At 39.2% G+C, this 19,718-nt stretch overlaps 1 protein-coding gene across 5 annotated transcripts; it reads right to left on the reverse strand.

Moving 5' to 3' along the window:
* Positions 1-6,699: 6,699 nt before the first annotated feature.
* FAM76B (family with sequence similarity 76 member B) lies at positions 6,700-19,342 on the reverse strand. 5 transcript variants are annotated; one of them, XM_014877495.2, is made up of 10 exons: positions 19,199-19,340; positions 19,027-19,091; positions 18,482-18,536; positions 16,766-16,921; positions 15,653-15,849; positions 13,679-13,726; positions 13,397-13,477; positions 12,591-12,726; positions 9,864-9,965; positions 6,700-9,249 (listed from the first exon to the last, which is right to left on the reverse strand). In XM_014877495.2, exons 1-10 carry the CDS (start codon positions 19,301-19,303, stop codon positions 9,160-9,162), a joined length of 1,035 nt encoding a protein of 344 aa, XP_014732981.1. In that variant the 5' UTR covers positions 19,304-19,340; the 3' UTR covers positions 6,700-9,159. The 5 variants fall into 5 exon arrangements, with proteins under 5 accessions (XP_014732981.1, XP_088015519.1, XP_088015521.1 ...); XM_088159393.1 differs by having other exon boundaries at positions 12,591-12,723; positions 19,199-19,338; XM_088159395.1 differs by lacking the exon at positions 13,679-13,726 and having other exon boundaries at positions 12,591-12,723; positions 19,199-19,342.
* Positions 19,343-19,718: the final 376 nt, after the last annotated feature.

Here is a 19,718-nt window from a genome sequence, read left to right on the forward strand (position 1 = left end):
CAGGATGAGCACCCAGCAATTCTAACTCCCTCTCTCTTGCCCAAGAAAACAGAGCCCTTGCTGCAGCACCGTGCCAAGCTTTCCTGGGGTGTGCAGGGCTGCCAGTCATGAAGACCTGTGCTCCACTGTGAGGTAACATGTGGTGGCTTGATATGCACAACCTCTGCCAGCCTCCTGGAGAACGGCTGTGGGTGGACATGGGCTGGACCTCAGCCATCCCAGTGCGTGGGATGAACTGGAGAATAGAGTTGCTCCAGGGTGGGCCAGAACAGCTCTTTCACTAGTGCCAGCACCCAAAACTGGGCATTTTTACTGTTGGTAAAAATAGCACTAGAACAACAGCTGGAAGTGTATTTTACATTAAGGAGCTGATGGTACTTTTTTTTCCCCTAGATTTACGGTGACTAACTTATTGACTCCTGGAAGAACAAATCTTACTGCAAAGAGGAAAAGTCAATGGTGCTAATTAGCAACAAAGTGGTATAATTGAATAAGAGTGCTAGGAGAATCTTTGAGTACACTGATCCTTGAGGGCAGAGTCACAGTCTTTAAATCCTAAGCCAATGAATGCATTAACAAAGAAAAACCATCACAGAAATTGTGATTAAATTGATCAATTTATGGACCTTTCTGCCAGAAAAAACTACTACAGTTACACTAGTAAGATTTAGGAAACAGAAGTTAAGCTAGAGGAAACTTCCAATGGGTTTAAAAAGAAAACTTATCTCTCGAGAAATCATTTTCTGTCAACAACCAAAAAAATTCTTTCATGTTCTACTGAAGAAGCAGAGATATTTTTAACCACATAAATTACTGTTTTTATAAGCTCGATGCTATTTTAGTAAATAATATATCAATATTTGTGTTCCTAACTATAGTCGAAGAATGAAACGCATGTTTTCGTTCTGTTTTCTAAAGCATACTCATTTTTTGTCTTTATAAGATAAAGCATGTTTATCAGCCTGATAGCAATCTTGACAGTAGAATCGAGTTTATAAGTGCATTCTGAATCACTATAAAATTCATTTTTGCTGCTTTTTAAAATTATCTCAATTGCTTATAGACTTTTTTCCCCACACTATCACCTAGTTTACTCAACTTAAAATGTTAACTATGACAGAGTTATGAATGTATTAAGATGGTATCTGATTTTTGCTATGATTTCTGTATGCCTCAGGAACAATATTCAGTGAGTTGTTGCAAGGATACTTTTCAGGAAAATAAATGCACCTGTCCTCACGATACCAAGGCAAGAAGAAAGTTTCATTCCTTATTCAAGTGGAGGACTATTCTCCTGACACAAGGAAAGATGTGAAGAGCTACTCTATACTGTGAGTTTGCTTTTTCAACTGAATTAATAAACTAAAAATATATAATAAAAATATTGTGCAAAAATCTGTGAATAAAAGGAAAGGAGAACTACACATATTCTTGAGGTCCGACATACTTCACACCAAACTTACTTAGAATGCTGTCGCTAAACATAAAACAAAACAGTGCAAAAGGGCTTTAGAGATCTGGATAGCAAGATAAGTACTCTTGGGAATTTTACTATTTTCAAATAGACTTGTTTCTGACTTTGCATAGTATAAAAATTATATCATGTTGGCAATAGACTAACAGGAAAGAAGTAGATGGGAAGTTACTTCTCCTTGCTCTGTTTACTTGAAATTTGCTACCAAAAATAGCTTTTAGAAATGCGTCTTCATGAAAAGCTCTTTCTTTTACAAGTTCAGCAAACTATCTTGATGGTTACATAACAATCATACATATAATTTGATATGCTTCCCTATTGCAGCACTCTGCCTAGCAGATGAATGGCTATTACAAAAACTGAACACATCAAAACATTACTTACCTATTTTTTTTTCATTTAAAAATATTGTATTTTAATAGATGAAGGAAAAAAAATTATTGCCCTGTTTAGTTAAAGTTGGGAGTGTCCTCTGGAGGTTATCTGGTCCAGCCCTGTTGCTCAAGCAGGGCTACCTGGACCAGCTACCCAGGACCATGGGTAGCTTTTGAGTATCTCCATGGATGGAGACTTTACCACCAGCTGGACAACTTCTTCCAGTGCACAGTCATCCTCACATAGAAAAAGCATTCCAAAGTACCACATTCAGCATTTAGGATATTCTCATTTTAGCCTCAGTGCTGTATTTGAACAGGAACAGCTATCCACTGTGGGTGCTGGCTGCTGCACAGAAAGCAGAACCATACACTGTGGGGTTTAAGCAGCATCTAGTGGCTAATCTTAGGTAGGCAGCCATCCTATTTAGCTCTATTTTCCCTTAATATATTTAGCATCAGGAAGTAAGGGAAGGGATGCATTCCATCAGTTTTGATAAACAATATTCAAAAGTGGGTTTGCTTTAAAAAAATCTTTACATATCACTACCTTTGAGCAAACTAAGAGAAAAAACCCCGCTGTAGTAATCATACCCTAAAAACTGGAGCATATTTATCACTGGAGAAAGACTGAACTCTCTTCAATGAAAGAATGAAGAAATAATTTTCAGATGCATCTTATAAGACAATTTGGTTTTTATGCAAAACAGCATCATGCCATTCCAGTATGAGGAAGTATCAAGTGCTCTCCACTGTTGCAGATAAGATAGTTGGAGGCCATCTTGTGCACAGCAATCATGAAATGTACCTCAGTGATGGGGAAGGTCATGGGGCAGATCATCCTGTGTGCATCACGAGACACATGCAGGACAACCAGGGGATCAGGCCCAACAAGCATGGATTTAGGAAAGGCAGGTCCTGCTTGACCAACCTGATCTCCTTATATGCTGACCCACTAAGTAGATAAGGGACAGGCTGTGGATATTGTCTGTCTGGACTTTAATAAAGCCTTTGACACCATTTCCCACAGCATTCTCCTGGACAAGCTGGTTGCTTATGACTTGGACAGGTGCAATGCTCACTGGATAAAAAATTGGTTGGATGGCCAAGTTCAGGGAGTGGTCATGAATGCAGTTACATCCAGCTGGCAGCTGGACACTAGTGGGGCTCCCCAGGGATCAGTATTGGGGCCACTCCTGTTTAACATCTTGATCAGTGATTTGGGGAAAGGCATTGAGTGCCCTCAGTCAGCTTGCAGGTGACACCAGGTGTGACTGTTGATCTGCTGGAGGGCAGGAAGGGTTCACAGAGCGAGCTGAACAGACTGGATTGATGGGTTGAGGCCAGCTATACAAGGTTCAACAAGGCCAGGTGCTGGGTCCTGCACTTGGGTCACAGCTGAAAAGGCCTGGGAGTGCTGTACAACAGCAGCTCAATGTGAGCCAGCAGAGTGCCCAGGTGGCCAAGAAGGCCAATGGCATCCTGGCCTGGATCAGCAATGGTGTGGCCAGCAGGAGCAGGGCAGTGACCGTCCCCCTGTACTGGGCACTGCTGAGGCCACAGCTCCAATCCTGTGTTCAGTTCTGGGCCCCTCCCTGCAAGAAAGACATGGAGGGGCTGGAGCGTGTCCAGAGAAGGGAACGGAGCTGGGGAAGGGTCTGGAGCACAAGTGCTGTGAGGAGCAGCTGAGGGAGCTGGGGGTGTTCAGCCTGGAGAAAAGGAGGATTGGTGGGGAAATATTCCTCTCTACAACCACCTGGAAGGAGGTTATAGTGAGTGAGAGTCAGTCTCTTCTCCCAGATAACAAGTGATAGGACAAAAGGAAATAGCCTCCAATTGCACTCGGGAGGTTTATATTGGTTATAAAGAAACATTTCCTCCTGGAAAGAGTTGTCAAGCACTGAAACAGGCTATGCAGGCAAGTGGTGGAATCACCATCCCTTCAGAAAATGTGCAGATTCTACACTTAGGGACATGAAGTACAGCTGGACTTGGCTGGATTAATGGATGGATCTCCATGATCTTTTGCTTGTATGATTAGGCAAAAAGCCTCTTTGTAACTTTAGTGAATGCTGCACCCTGTCAGGTAAATGACCAGCAAGCAAATCCTTGTAGATCTTGAAGGAATGATTGAAATTACTGTTCCTCATTGTTTTGTCACATGCTCTACAACAGTTTGTATGAGCACCACTTGACTGCTTCAGTGGAGTCAGCTTGAATTAATGTGTTTGCCTTTCAGCAGTGGTTTAAGTTATTCCAGCAAATACAGCTTTACAGCTCCTCCCCTTTTTGGAAGGTTGTGAAAAGTTTCCCAAGGAACCGCTATAAATAAAACTGAAGACATGAGTTGATGCACCTGATGAAGGGCAAATCGTGAATGCTCTACACCTTTTATTGAAATAAAGCAAAACACATTTATCTGTTGATTCAAATAAGGGAAAACATCTTGGGGTTTTCAGTACTCAGTTCAAAATAAATTGCTCTAGGGTACTGAAAAAGTGGGAGAGGTGTTACAACAAGAGGTAAAAATCAATTTGGGAAAAATCAATTTGCAAATTCTAATACCCCCAGAAGCCATAGGAGGAATACATCACATTCCTCTGACCCAACCCATAATAAGATCACTTGGGTCTGAACTCTCATCTATTTGTTAGTCCATTCTATTTTTGTTTGTTCACACACCTTTTGCAGTCAAAAGAAGACTCTATAAAAGTAGTCTTCTGCTTACACCTCCAATATTAACCTTTTGTATGCAAAGGTGATGGGGGTTTAACTGTAGTCTTCAATATTCTCCAGAAGCTGGAATGCCTGTTTTCCAATTGAAAATGAATGTACTTACCCAAGTACTCCAAAGTCAGAAACCCTTAGCAGAAGGAAAATGGACACTTCAAAAACAAATCTCTACTTTCCCCTGGCTTGCCTAGTACATCAGCATCCATGGCATTTAAACCACCTTCAGTCAAAATGCAAAATTAATTTTACCCACCAGGAGATACACTAAAGAGAAATTGCCAGGAGCAACAAGGTCAGTTAGAACAGTGCCAGCGTACTACAAAGAGACAAATCCAGACTTGTTTTCTGTTTAGGTTAAAGCAAGGGAAAATGTCAATGATTCATGTGCTGCTGAGTGACATACCTTCAAGGACAATTTCTGTCTAATGTGTAAGAATAGTCACTTGGAGTCATACAGTGAAAACTTGCACCATTACCCAGCTGGGGTTATGGTATGCCGTCCTCTGTTGCAGTTTTACCTGTTTTTTTTCGACTTACAGTTTTGACTAACTGTTTATAAGGTGGATGTTACATTGCACATCTTTGTATTTCAATTTAATCAAGGTTTATTCTGTTAATTTCTAAAATCTGGACTCTAGTATTGCTAAAAACAAACAACTCCCAACAAGACCAAAAATCTCCCTTAAGCAATGCTGCATTTTACAGATATAGCAAATATGTATCCCTTAAAAAAACCTAGCTGTGTGATTCAGTACATTGCATAAACAAGTAACAGGGTATCTCAGAGGTTTCTCTTCCCCATTAGCCCTGACATCTCCATTACCCTCCTTCTTTCTCCAGGAGCACCACGAACATCTCCTTTCACCTCAATAATCCTCTTGTCTAACACAATCCTTGTGTTGAATCCTACTACTTCTGTAGGATTCAACACAAGTAATTTCATATATCAGTACCTCTTCCATGAGGAAATCTAAAGCAATTGCACATAATATATCAGAAAATGCATTTTCTATTGCAGTACCAATATTTTAGTAATAGCTAGAATGAATAAAAATTACATGAAAAGCTTTTACTCCATTTCAATAGCTACAGTTTATAATCATAAACATCAGTGTTTTCATAAAAACCAGTGTGGATTTTGAACATTTGAAGGTACTAAAGACCATTAAGAACTGCCTGAATGCCTATACACAGGTTATATGTAAATTTAAATATTCATTAAAGAAATTTGCTTCAAATGATGCAAATCTCTTTTCAGGAGTCAGTTGGTTACATGGCCTGTTACACACATTTTGCATGTGTCACATGGAAGCCACACCTAAAATAAGTACACCACACCGAGTTTTGACTTGCTCTCAGCTTTAAAAATAATTGGCTTCAAAGCTTCTGTTGCAAGTTTGCATTAAAATGAGACCGAGAACAATCTAGTATTAGAATAGCATACTGTTCATTACTATACATAACACGAAGTGTCAACAGTTTTGAGATGCTCTGAAACTCAAAGATTCTCCCCTTCTAAGTAATTGCCTTGACCAGATACAGAATCTTACTCTTCTGTTGGACTTGGGGTTTTTTTTGGTTTTTTTTTGGTTTTTTTTTTTGTTGTGTTGTTTTTCTTTTTTTGCTGAGTTTTTTTAATTTTGAACTTTAATTCTTGAATGAGAAGTATTCTTCTGGATTGTGGAAGAATGAAGATTGATTGCTGAGAAAAACATAAAGTGAGATTTACAATTTGGAGCACCAGTGCTCCAAACACTAGGAGCCACTGTGACAGCCAGCCAGCAGGAAGCTGGTTAGGTCTGGGCACCTAACTCCTCCTGACATAAGAAAAAGAACAAAGAAATTATCAATGTCACTTCACGTGTCTCTCTTCTCAAAAGGAAAATATTTCTATGTATTATAATTCTGTTGTAGAAAACAAAAATATTTTCACAAGTAATCTGTAGCTCTAGTTTGTTACAATCTGCAGATAGCCCAAGGTGTCTACTCTTAACAGAAATTGAAATACTAAATTCTGCCCATTTTTTTGCCACAGACTTTTAGTGAGTAACATAGCATGAAAGATACAAGAAGAACACAAAATATAGATTTTTGAATAATTTTTAAAGGACAAATGAATGTTTTGACAAGATTTTATTGTGAAACATTGGATTTAGAAAAGGTACAAAATGTCAACGGTCAGATGTGTGCCAGTACAGCATTTCAATAATCTATACATGTGGACAGCTGAACAGCTTCACTGCAGAACGTGGATTTGGACAAACTATCTAAAAGGGGGCTGCAATATTCACAGGCTTAAAATACATAAATAACTTGAGCCAAAATGGCCATTACTGGTCAATGCTAATCAACATCTGGAAACAGGCTAAAAAGCACAATACAGTACAACAATCTCCTCGCAGATCCACGTTTAAAGAACATCAGTTTATTATGTTAATAATCTACAGCTCCAGGACACAATTCTCAGGACTGGGATTCAGTTGGCTAGTTAAGAACTTTAAAAAATTAATGTTAAAATTGAGATCATGTAAGAAAATCCACAGGTATTTAATAAGAACTAAACCCCTAAAAATTATTTTGACAGGGATTTATAAAGTCAATTACTTCTAATACAGAACTTCTGTTTGTTTCTTTAAAATGTCCTGACTGCAGCTTGAATTGATATAATTAAGTAATCTCAATTCAAATATTTAATTTTGCTATGCATTTCTGTATTTTAAAACTCATTTCACTGAATATGGGTCATCATCAAACTGGAAAAAAAAATGACCCAAATACTAATTCTGAATTAATAAAAGTAATAAATTTGTAGACTAAAAAAATTAATAACAACCCCAAAGATAGCAGCATTCTCTACCCTAGTTTAATATGTTTAAAGAGAGGCTTTTATAAACTTACAAAGTTGATTTTAGGGTATAAAAATACACATATATGATACGAAACAAGATAGCTCAAGTTTTTAATATTTTTCAGTAGTCTGTTGCTGCTGGAACTCCTTTGAACTATTGAGAAGGTGTTCATAGTTCAGTACCTGGGTGAACAGCCAAGGGTCTATAGACTTTTCTTTAATTAAAAATGCATAGCTGTTTCTACAAAAGCTTGCTGAAATGTCAACAGCTACCCTGTTACCAGTCAGTATCCAGAGCTGACTTAAACCTTTACCCATGTAAGTCTACTTCCTTTTATGCTGATTCATAACTTACCTTCATGAATAGATACCTTGGGGTATACTATATTGTTTAATAGAAATTTCTGAATGACTCATGTCCATGAGGAGCAGAGCTAAACTTAAACTGATGTAATTTAGAATGAAAATCCACCCAGAACATTATAACCCACCCTATGACATCACATCCATTCCCTCAGTTAATTTCAAGACCATTAGTTTTGGCTACTCTTTTCTCAATGTGCATCTTCAGTGGGGGATGTGAATGTTGCAAATCATTAAGAAGAATCACCATAAGTTACAACCAAGTACATTAAATCAGACAATGGGGAATAAACGCATTTAAAACTCTGAGTGTGTATCACTAGCTAAGGATGTAACATTGGAGTACAATGTCTGCTATGGAATTAAAATTAGTGCTGTGCCAAATGGGAAAAATGTATAAACAAACCACAAAACTCCAGTGTGGCAAAAAAACATTTTGTTTTTTGTTCAGGAAGTGTTTGGTATGAGCAGCACTAATAAAATTCTACACCTCACAGACACAAGCTACAAAGGTTATCTAAAGCAAATACTCACTGTCCATCAATCAGCTAGCCAGCTCTTAATGTTGCCTCGAGCACTGCACTAGCCACTTTGATCTTTGTTTCAGATTCCTCTGTACACACATTTATATTTACATAAAACATTTATTAAACATGATTTTAAAACATAAAAACCTTATGTACAAAATACCAACATTCCTATAAATAAACAGTTGGAGAAAGGCACTTGCAAGAAAAGTCTACAGTAAATCTTACAAAAACCACGCTGCCTCTGTTACTGTACAATAGATAATCTTTCAGTCAGTCCCTATCACAAGAATGTAAAACACTAATTACTTGTTATAACTAAGAATATAACCGTTACAGTTGTATTTACAATACATATATGCCTCTTTTTAGTTCCACTTGAGAGCACCATGATTTCCATTCCAAATTTATATTTTCATACAAAGTAAAAGAACAGTTGCCAGAAACCAGTGTTCAGTGTCACTGCAGATTCATAAACTTTTGGCTGACATCAGTGTAGTTTAAAAGACTCAGCTGCTACTTTGTAAAAAGTACACCTAGTTTGTTATTGCATGTTGTCCTTTCAGAGAGAGCACTGCTATGTTCTCTATGCAATTGTTTAATACTATTGCTGGCAAAAGGTTTCCAATATCAAAAAAATAAAAACATTCTTCAAGCCAGTTGAAGTATTTCATCTGAACAGTAACTAAAAAAAGCTGCATATTAATTATAAAAACATGTAGGAAACATGCCAACTAATCTGGTGTGCAAAAATATTTTTTCCACTACACAGGATTTTAAGGGCTTCACAGAATTACTCAAATGTACATTGAGTAGCAAACCCCACAAAGAACCAGGTCCTCAAGGAGATGTGAGGATACTCCCACTTTTATCAAACTTTTTACCCTTTGACAATGCTGCGACCTGTTTGAGCAGTTCTCTGTTTTTGGCCTGCAATACAGATTAAAAAAGGTATGAGTTGAAATAGTAACGTCAGCACTTTGCATTTATGTACAAATTCTCAGAATGCAGGTGCTAAGGAGGTAATGATCACTTTTCAAAGAACTGTATATGGTTTTTGATATCATGTTCTGTCTTCAACAAAGTAACCACACCCATATTGCAAAATTTAATATATCCACTATTGCACTGGGTGCCTGTTCAGTCTGTGATTTACAAGGCAACTAATTCAGGCTTTCTTCCTGATAAAGCATGCTTTAACAAGAGACATCTAGCTGTCAATGTGTTAATGCTGAGTGCTTAAATCAGATCCGTATCCCATGACAACTGAGAAATTGTCAGAGAACAGACACAAAAAATAAACTTTGAGAAAGCATGTGAGGTAAGGCTTTACTTCTTAAAGTTAAAAGGGCCAGTATACGGAGACTGTTGACTGCAGAGGTGCTGTACAATGCATCCAAAGCTAGGCATGGCAATGACCACTCATGAACTTGGTACTACTGTGTTGAACAATCCTGAGCAAACAAGCTGAGTGAACAGCCTGAATACCTGAATGTATGATTCCATCTGAAGTACTTCCCAAGTATTGATAAGCAATTACGCACCTGCAACTGTTCCACAGTTTCCTTGTGAGCTTTCTCCATACTATTCATCTTTGTCCTCAAGTTAGACTCTTGGTACTGGAAGTCTGCCTTCAATTCTGTCAACTGAAAAACACATATCATCCTGTGAAGATTCCTTGAACTACAACAGGATACATCTTCTAGTCAGTACGTGAAATCTTTAGCGAAGGCTCCGGAATCTCAGGAAACACTGTATTTATTTACTGTTGCAGTACTGACAGCTCAGCACTTGAGAAGCAATTTGAAAAGTCTGTATACCTATTTTATATGCAGAAAGCAACTACAGTCATATATTTGCTCAGGATTTTGTATAAAAAAGGCTAAACCTCAACAAAAAAAATTCAAATACAAGACTGGTGATTTATGATGTTTGCTGTTTTTTCAGCTGTGAGATGCTGATCATAATCTTCAGTTACATCTCTCAGTTTTATGGTGTGGTAACATCCAAAAATCTTCCCACAAAGACAATAAAAAGGATTCTTTTGTGTCCTTTTATGCTACATTTTGTTCTAAGCAGAAGGATAAATATATACAATGTATACATTCGAGATTTATTAAGAAATGAAGACTCTTTCCTAGCAAAGATGCCTGCCATAACAAACCAGAGCACACTCTCCTGAAGTGACTACCACGACTGCTATTGCCAACCTTAGCATGTGTCAAATCACACGTGGTGAAACAGACACTGTTCAAAAAACATTCAGTGAAATGGTCAAGCACAGGTATGTTGCTACAATGGTACATAACTCACTGAACACACACTGCTGCTCAAGGCATGCACTTATGGCTGTTGCAGTCTATAGGGCATCCGGTGCAAACCCACATAGCTCACACTAAATATAAAACAAACTAGTGATAGTGTTGCACCACAGTGAAGTATGCAACCAGATGAGCAAACACACTACCTATGAACATTCAGCAAACTGTGGTCCTCTCCTAATAATGAGTCTCAGGGTCCCATGGTAACGTTGTGGTTTCTCACTACCATTTTGTTTAGAAAGACAAACAAGGCCAGTACTGCAAACAATAAGCACTGATAATGACATAGCCGATAACCTCATAACAAAGTGATGAATGAGTATTATCTGTAAAGCTGGTGTACTGAGCTGTTTTTGTTGCCACGCTATACAATTCAGAGGTTTTACTTTTGGAGCATTCAAAACTGTTCAAATGCTGTCCCTTCACAAATCTTGAGACACGACCTTAATAGCAATCTCCCACAGGTACAGCTCAGGCTTTTCACCCACTACATGTCTTCAAAGTTTACTATCTCACAGTAAAAAAGAAAAAAATCTACAGTATATTAATTCGTTGCAATTTTTTCAGCTGTGCAAACATCGTGTAATGTGTTCAGCTTTTCTCCTCCCTGCAGCAGCTGAGAAAGTAAGTGACATTCTCAAAGTGAGGACTTCATGCCTGAAGGAGACTAAGTTTGAAGAATTCTAAAGTCCAATAGTTTTACCAGTGGGAATATTAAAATCACTAGATGCTCTCCCTATGGAAAGAGCACAAAACAAGTCACTGCAGTGGTTATGCAGAAGTAGGTGACATTTCCTTACCTACCACTTTCCTTAGCTTTGCCAGAAAATTAAAAATAAAAAGAGATAAGTGAATTTCCTACTGACTCATGACCTTCTCCTGGCTTTATGAGAGAGAGATCAGGGCCTAATGTCCATCCTTTGAAGAAATACTTAAAGAGAACCCATGACAGACTGTTCAGGTCTTTCACATTAAACACTTAAAGGCTTGAAATAGCAAGTACTTCCAACACTAGGTACATTTTAACAGTGGCATAAATGAAAATAGGTTCAATATCCTCTACAAAAGACAGCTATGTGTAGAAATAAAGATACTGAACTATGGTTTAAAAGTGGAAGCATTTTCCTTTCAGTATGAACGAGTCATTCTTAACCATCAATGCTAAGTAGGCCAACATGAATTCACAATCAAAATTTTACCTGAAAATATAATAAATTTGTTTGGAATACAATTCCATAATCTACTCAATCCTGAACAGACATTCTAGAGCCACTGCTACAGTGTCCTAAAAGCTTCTAGTTTTTCAGATGGCAGAGAAATAAAGTAAATGCAAATCAAAGTGTGTATTTGCTGTTATTTCTCTTTTCTTGTTAGTCATTAGTTTGTTTGAAGGGTGAATCTTCTGTAAGAGTTTTGCTGCAGGCACTTGGGCCCTGAGGATTTCACTTAACTTTTGTTGACTGACAGCCACTTAATCCAAACTTTTCTTCTAGTCTCTGACTACCCACAAAGACTTGACAACCCACAGTATACATGCTTACCAGTCCTATAAAAACAAACCACACCGGCTAGAGTTGCTTTAGTCTAAAATTAAATAAAAACTATGCTAAACTCGGAATGGTTACTACTCTTTGACATGATTTAGTTAAGAGCATGTAAAACATGCAAACCACTGTCAGGCACTTTATCCATGACCTGTGGCATGCAGCCTGAGTAACAGGCTAACATGGCTGAAGTGAGGCAAGATGAATTACTCTTTGACTTAAGAGACAAAATATATTCATAATACAAGAGTCCAAAAGTTTTCCTTTAAATGTTAAGATCTGATAAGCTGCTATACAAAACACTTGTATCTGACTTTTGTTTTATCTTATTGTTTTGACATTTTTAGGAGACTACAAAACAGAAAACAAAATTATAAAGTTCTTATTAAGAAGGTGTAATTTTTACCTTCTTATCTTTCTCTAAAATAGTCTGATCTCTTTGCTGCAGAAGACGTTTAAGTGACATTACTTCTTCTTTCAGCTGACTTATGAGGACAAAGTTGTCAGTTCCTCCACTGTCTGCAGACTGATTTATAGAGCTACTAAAAATGAAAAACAACAGTTAGTTACAGCATCAAAAGAAAAAAAGAAAAACACTTAAAAAAAATTCAAATTCAGTAATTAATAATTCCATTAACATCCTTAAGGACTAATGCAAAAAAAGTATGTACCTGACAGAAATGGATGCAACTGGCAAATTACCTTACTAATGGCACACATTACATACACCTGCAGAAATATAATTCAGTATTAGCTTTCAGTGGGACAAATACCTTTTGACTGAAGCAGCCACTTTTAACTTTTATTCTGACCATTTGGCCAGAGACAGAAAAAAGATTCAGTCTCCCACATTAAGGTTCAAAAGAATTCTCTAGATACTGGGTCAGCTTACAGCAGCAGGCTCTACCCTGCATCTAACTCATAAAACAATTCCCGATGTGAGGGAACACCATTGTGTTGATAACTGTTACCTTGTACATAAGCTTTGTTTAATTTTTCCCCAAACAGCTTAAAAGCAGGAAAATAGTGCTAGTTTTCTGCTAATAAAATAATTTAATTGACTGACAGCACTCAGATGCCACCCAATAATCCATCTGGCAGGACACACGTTTCACATCCCTCATTCTTCAGACAAACAAAGAATGGCAACTGGCCACAAATCAGTGCTCTCTTTGGTTGAAATGGCTCAGCTTTACAAAAATGTAACTTTACCTATCTCCATTTGATGGCTTGGATTCCAGTTTGGGTTTTTTCTTTGGAGTTTCATTCTGAATAGCTGCAGAGGATTTATGGCTGAAATCAAACAAAATGTAAACCTAAAGCCTCATACTATGCAACTCTCTAATATCACCATTTGGTACAAGTAAAAAAACTAACTCATGCTCCTAGGTGGAATGCTACAGACTAGCCAGAAATGCAAGAAAAAAAAGAAATTCTTTAAATGAAAACTGCAAGACAAATTAAAAGACAATTAATAAATAATATTGTATTTACCTCTGTTTCCATAGTCCCTGATCTTGTTCTGGACTCAGATTGCTGATTCTGAAATACGTGAAATGTACTTGGTAACTGATCAAATACGCCATTACTTGTAAGTTGATGTGAATGGTATCTGTACTCGAGAAAAATCATTCCCCCATTTTTTCCTAATAGAGTGAGCAATTATGAATTTTCAGTTGGACACTGAAGTTTCTGACCATGCTTTAGTATGTCAAGATGCTATACAAGTACTTTTGGCTAAATATCTACACTATTACAAGTCACAGATACTAGACCTCAAGACTGATGGCCAAACCTTTCTGGTGATACCTCCCAATTTTTGTGAACTTTGTCTTGCTAATTTTGAACTCAGCAAGCTTGTCTAAAGCAGCTCTCCTGGGATTCCCATACTACCTGATGAACACTGCCTGAAGCGGTGCTCATTTGGTGCCATAAAAGTAAAGTTCTGGATTCCTGAAAATACCTGCTTCTCAGGTGTAACTACTTGCTTTCAACCTTTTCAAAAGGAACTAATAAAGAACACTGATAAAGGAATGGTAGAATGTAGACGATTACACTGAGTGAAACAGTTCAAAGAATATGTATTTCTACCTCATTGTCTCTATTGTCTGATTTTAACAATAACTGAAATGGACAGGCAAAAAGAGTCTCATTAATTGGACCAGAAGCAATGGACCTGTGGCAGTCTACAAAAAAAAATTTAAAAAAAAGTGTGAAACCAGGAACAATGTGATCTGTATCGATATGCGTACTGTTATAACTTGAGTATATCAAACTCTGTTCTGCAGTAAAGAGCTTATTTTTTTTTATTTAATGCTTACTGCACCTGTGCCAAATGCATTAAATTAGATTTAACTGTCTGTAATTCAATTTTCAGCAGAGATTTAAAAAAACAGGAACAGTACAATACCTCTATGCATGACAAGAATAATCCTTTTTCTTTGAACTCCTAAAACGTCAAATCCTACTTTTCTCTTTTTTAAAGTGAAAATATGGGCCTTTCTCTTTTACTCATTGCCAATATAATTTCATCTTATTTTACTTCTATCTTTAAGTCACACTTAGGCAAGTTTCAGACAAGATGAAAAATTATAAGCACTAGATATGTGAAGTTTAAAAGGGAAGTGCGTCTGGGATCAGGGTCATTACCATTGCAAACATAGTGTTTATTATCAAACACAAAAAATAAATAGTTCTGAAGTTATGCTGCCACAAATCTATCAGTGAAAATAAGAATCATGACTACTATCATAGCAGCACAAAATCCCACATGAATTCTGGGGTTTATGACTAAATAAATTTGGTATGTACCTTAAGGTTGGTACACTGTTTATGCCATGGCGAGAGATGATGCATTGAGAAAAGTTGCAGAAAATGGGACAAAACGACGTGAAATATTAGAGTGACAGTAACCGAACTGACAGTCTTATGTCCCTCTGTCTGTATCACAGCCACTCCCAAACTGTCTACAGCAGCAAGACTTGGTTATAAAAACTAGCAAAGAGGTACAAACCAGTCCTACACTGAAGGTAATCCCACTGTTGTGTCTGCTTCTCCTCTTAATTGTGAGTATTTGTACACAAATAAGTCAGGGTGAAGCAAGTCAGGACGAGGATTCTCACTGCTAATACACACCTTTGGCAAATGCAGATACCACACAGCAGTTGCTGCATAGAAACCCAAATACAAGTTTACCCTCAAGTAACTTGTTTCTGTAGCCATTCCAGGAGCCTTTCTCCTAGACTTTTTACCAATTTTAACACCAGCTAGTTTGACAATCACCAAGAATTCATTTTTTTATGAACCACCTTCATTTAAACTCTAAGAATCCAAGGATTTTGACAGACCATGAAGAACAATGCTCTGGTACTGCTTTTCACATGATGTTTTAAATAGTTTTTCTTACTATCTCAGTACAAACAGAACATAGAAGATGAAGAACTACATTTCAATTTTTGAAATACTTACTTATGATGACTGCTGCTGTGACGATGATGATGGTGGTGATGGTGGTGGTGTTTTGAATGATGCTGGTCTTTTTCAGTAAGAGATGAGGATGAGGAGTTAGAATGTGAAGATCCCAGGCTCTTCCTCTGTTCTTTTGTCTTCTGTAGCACTCTCTTGTAGGACAGTGTACAGAGCCAACACAACAACTTTCCATCAACCTTTTGAGAAATAATTCAGGTTTTACTTCCAAATACATTGCACTAGAGAGATGTACTCAGTATTTGCAAGGAGATTTTGTTTCACTTCATCCATTATCTTTGGGAAAAACAGACATCTTTGGTATGAAACATCGCTTATTGTATCTCCAATACATGTAAGTTTCTTTTAGTAAAGTGAATCTTATTCCACTTGTCATCAAAGTTATGCTACAAAGAGGCCTAGCAATTTTTGGACCTATTCTACATTGCAGAAATAATGATAACTTTTTAAAAGGTCAAGTCTTTCTTATTACAGACACCACGTGCTCTCTTTCAACCTATCATACTGCAGGCAGAATCAAGATGTCCACCTAACATGTTACTTGTACCAAGTAAATTCTTCTGTAAAAACAGCATTAGTCTTGGGTTCAGTCAAGAGGCTTTTGAGGTCATTTTCTCAGCGCCTTCTGGAATGAGAAAGTGGCACTCACCAAAGCTATTTAACAAAAGAGAACACAAAGGGCTGCTCCGAGCAGTCTACCTCTCTGGTGCTCTACTTAAAGGCAAGGCAGGCAAATAAGAAAAGGCAAAGTGACAGATTCAAGTTATGAACATACACGAAATCCAGAGGATATGAAAACAAAAGCAAAATGAATATCAAAACATGAGAACTGCTGAGCTGCTTAACTTATGCTCCCCAGTTACAACTGTCTGCTAACACCCCTTTTTTTAAAAAAGAATGATTCAATTAAAAGTTAGCTCAGTAGCTAAAATAACAATTTCAAGTTACAAAATCGAATTCAAATATTGTAAAGCACAGATGATCAGCTTTAATCTAGTATTAGAGAACTTAAGATACATTCCTGTTAATCTTTCTCTTCTGAAGGAGGAATACTATTGTCAGCCTAAGCCATGAGAGATGTGGAACAAAGCCTACCTTCCTTCTCCCCTCCTCTTTTCGATCAAAAGCACATTGCTGTTTGCACTGCTCACAGGTCTGAGGTGGGCCATACTTCTTCTCCGAGTTGGTGCAACGTTGGCATTTTGTGCCAATAAATGCTGCAATAATGTTACAATACTGACAAGGCTTGGGCTGAAAAAAAAGTTGAACTGAAGTCAATACATTTGTATTTTCAGTAACAAACACAGGTATTGCAAATTGCACAATGATGCTTTGAAACTAGTAGGGCTTCAAATACCCTACCTTAAAGAACCTTTTTCCATGAACCATTTTTATCTTCAGTACTAAACTTTTCCTCTAAGACGATATTTCTACAGGGATTAAAACCAGCTTGGACTTTCCAGGAAAACCCAGACACAATAAAAGAAACACACACATCTATCTGGTTACTAACCTCTACACCTACAGCTTTTTATTTTTTTCAATATGTTGACATTTTCTCACAGTTTTACTACACTACTCACGAAATTACTTACAGAACTTTAAAAGAAGAGTAACCAAGTGATTTTTTTAGACTGAAAATTTCTGATGGCATCCCTCTACTTTGCACAGCTCAGAGATTCAATAACCCTACAGTTCTAAGATTAGTATCCTAATCCCTGCAATTCTGCAGAAAACTTAAAAAACCAAACAAACAAAAAAAGCCCCACCACCAAACAAAAAACAAGTTCAGATCTATCTGATCTGGCCTATCGGGTCATGTTATCAACTTTTATACCATATGCTCAACTAGACTAATACAGTGCTGAAAAATAAAATTGATGTCAGTTTTCATAGGTTAGAAGTAGCTGCTTATCTTCAGTGCACTCCTGTTTTTTGATGAACTACTGATAAAATCGTTGCTGGATCTGTCCTGCAATTTATTTTGCTGCATTTTAAGCTTTTGAAAGCATTTCTTTGTTCAGTTTATATATACATTCACAAAGTGTCTGACTACATGCCAACAGCTATAATGTTTCTCAAATAATATGGTTTATGTCAAGTATTGGGAAGTTATGCCTTTTTGTTTCACACAAGATTATCTTGATACCTCCTAAAAACTTGTATCTGCAGGGTGGCTCAGATACAATGTGTGCATTCACATAATAGAAAAATTCATTTTTCCAACAGAACTGAAGCTAAAATTCAATATGAGAAAATGCAAAGTAACATGAATGCAGATAATACTCAAAATCTTTCATACTTATTAGCTTAACATGATTAACATGCATTTTTTTAAGACTTACATAATAAAAAGTACGTGGTGTTACTAGATTTTCACATTTACCACTAGTCAGGAACAATGAGGGCTAATGGTCTTCCTGCCATGAAGTGTGTGCTTATGAGAATATGCAGGGAATAACTTAACGTGTGTGGCATGAAATAACATTGCTTTGTTACAAATAGCTATACTGAAATTACCCTTAACTGTTAAGCTACATATAATCCAAATGGATTTCAATTTGGGAAAAGCAATGGTAACGCAGAGAGGAAATCAAGAGATGTCAGTCTTTTCCATTACTCTTCTGGATGGCAATCTCTAGTGTGGGTTTGGTTGTTTGTTCTTGTTTTTTTTGGTTGTTGTTGTTTTTGGGTTTTTTTCTCAAAAGGAAATAAGAAGATTAGTTAGAAGATTAGTAAGGGAACTTTTTTTTTTCAGTTTGAAGCACAAACGAGCTCAACTTTAGCATTAAGAACCAAGTAACTACTCACCGTTCCAAACTGCTTCACGTTTTGGGCACATTTCTTGCATATTGTGTTGGTTTTGCTAAAGAGATAAAATGGCACAACATTGAATTAGGTGACAAAACACGCACTTTGACATTCTTGCCCACGCAATTACTTGTAAACAGACTCAGAGAAGAGTTGGGTTGCACGGGACCTCCAGTGCAATCCCCCTGCCAAGGCAGAGCCACCTAGAGCAGGTGACACAGAACGTGTCCAGGTGGATCCTGAGTGTCTCCGGAGAGGGAGACCTCACCACCTCCCTGGGCAGCCTGTTCCAGTGCTCTGCCACCCTCAGTGGAAGTAAGTTCTTCCTCATGTGGAGGTGAAACTTCTCGTGTTTTAGTTTATGACCACGGCTCCTCGTCCTGTCACTGGGCCCCACCGAAAAGAGCCTGGCACGTCCTCTTGGCACCCGCCCTGGAGATATTTGTATGCATTCATGAGATCCCCTCTCAGCCTGTTCTTCTCCGGACCCGCCAGGCCCAGCTCCTGCAAACGCGCTCGCCCCGGGCAGAGCCCGCCCGCCGTACCTCTCCTGCTGGAACTCGGAGCGGCAGTAGGTGCACTTCACGATGGGGTGGGCGATGCGGCACTCCTGCGGGGGAAGCGCCGCGTTACTGCCCGGCCGAGCCCCGGCCCCGCTCCGCCCCCGCCCGCCGCCCCGCCAGCAGCCCCGGCCGGGCCGGCCCGCCGCCGCCGCACCTTGCACAGCTGCTGGCCCTGGGAGAGCTCCTCGAACGGGTACCGCTGGTTGCACTTGGTGCAGGCATAAAGCGCCGGGGCGGCCGCCGCGCCCGCCGCCGCCATCCGGCGGGGCGGACACGGGCGGGCCGAGGGAGGGGAATGGGGAGGTGCCGCCGGGGCGAGGGACGGAGCGGCCGCCGGGGCCGCCGAGGAGGAGCCGCCACCGCCGCCGCCCCCGTCCCGGTGCCGCTCCCGCCGGTGCCGCCCTGGGCCCCGCGCGCCGCCCGCCCGCCCGCGTCCCCCTTGTGTCGGCGGCAGCGGCGTCACCCCGCGCGCGCCCCCCGCCCTTCCCTCCCTCCCTCCGCCCCGGGCCCGGGCTCGCGCTGCGCCCGCGCAGCCAATCGCCGCCCCGCGCCAAACCTGCCTTCGAACGCCGCCGCCCAATCGCCGCCCCCGCCGGCCCCGCCGCCGCCAATCCCGCCGCGGGCGCCCTGCCCTGCGCCGGGCGGTGGCAGAGCCCCTGCTCTGCGATTGGCCG

The sequence above is a fragment of the Sturnus vulgaris genome, chromosome 2, assembly GCF_052056855.1.
Source record: "Sturnus vulgaris isolate bStuVul1 chromosome 2, bStuVul1.hap1, whole genome shotgun sequence".
In the NCBI taxonomy this organism is placed as follows: domain Eukaryota; kingdom Metazoa; phylum Chordata; class Aves; order Passeriformes; family Sturnidae; genus Sturnus; species Sturnus vulgaris.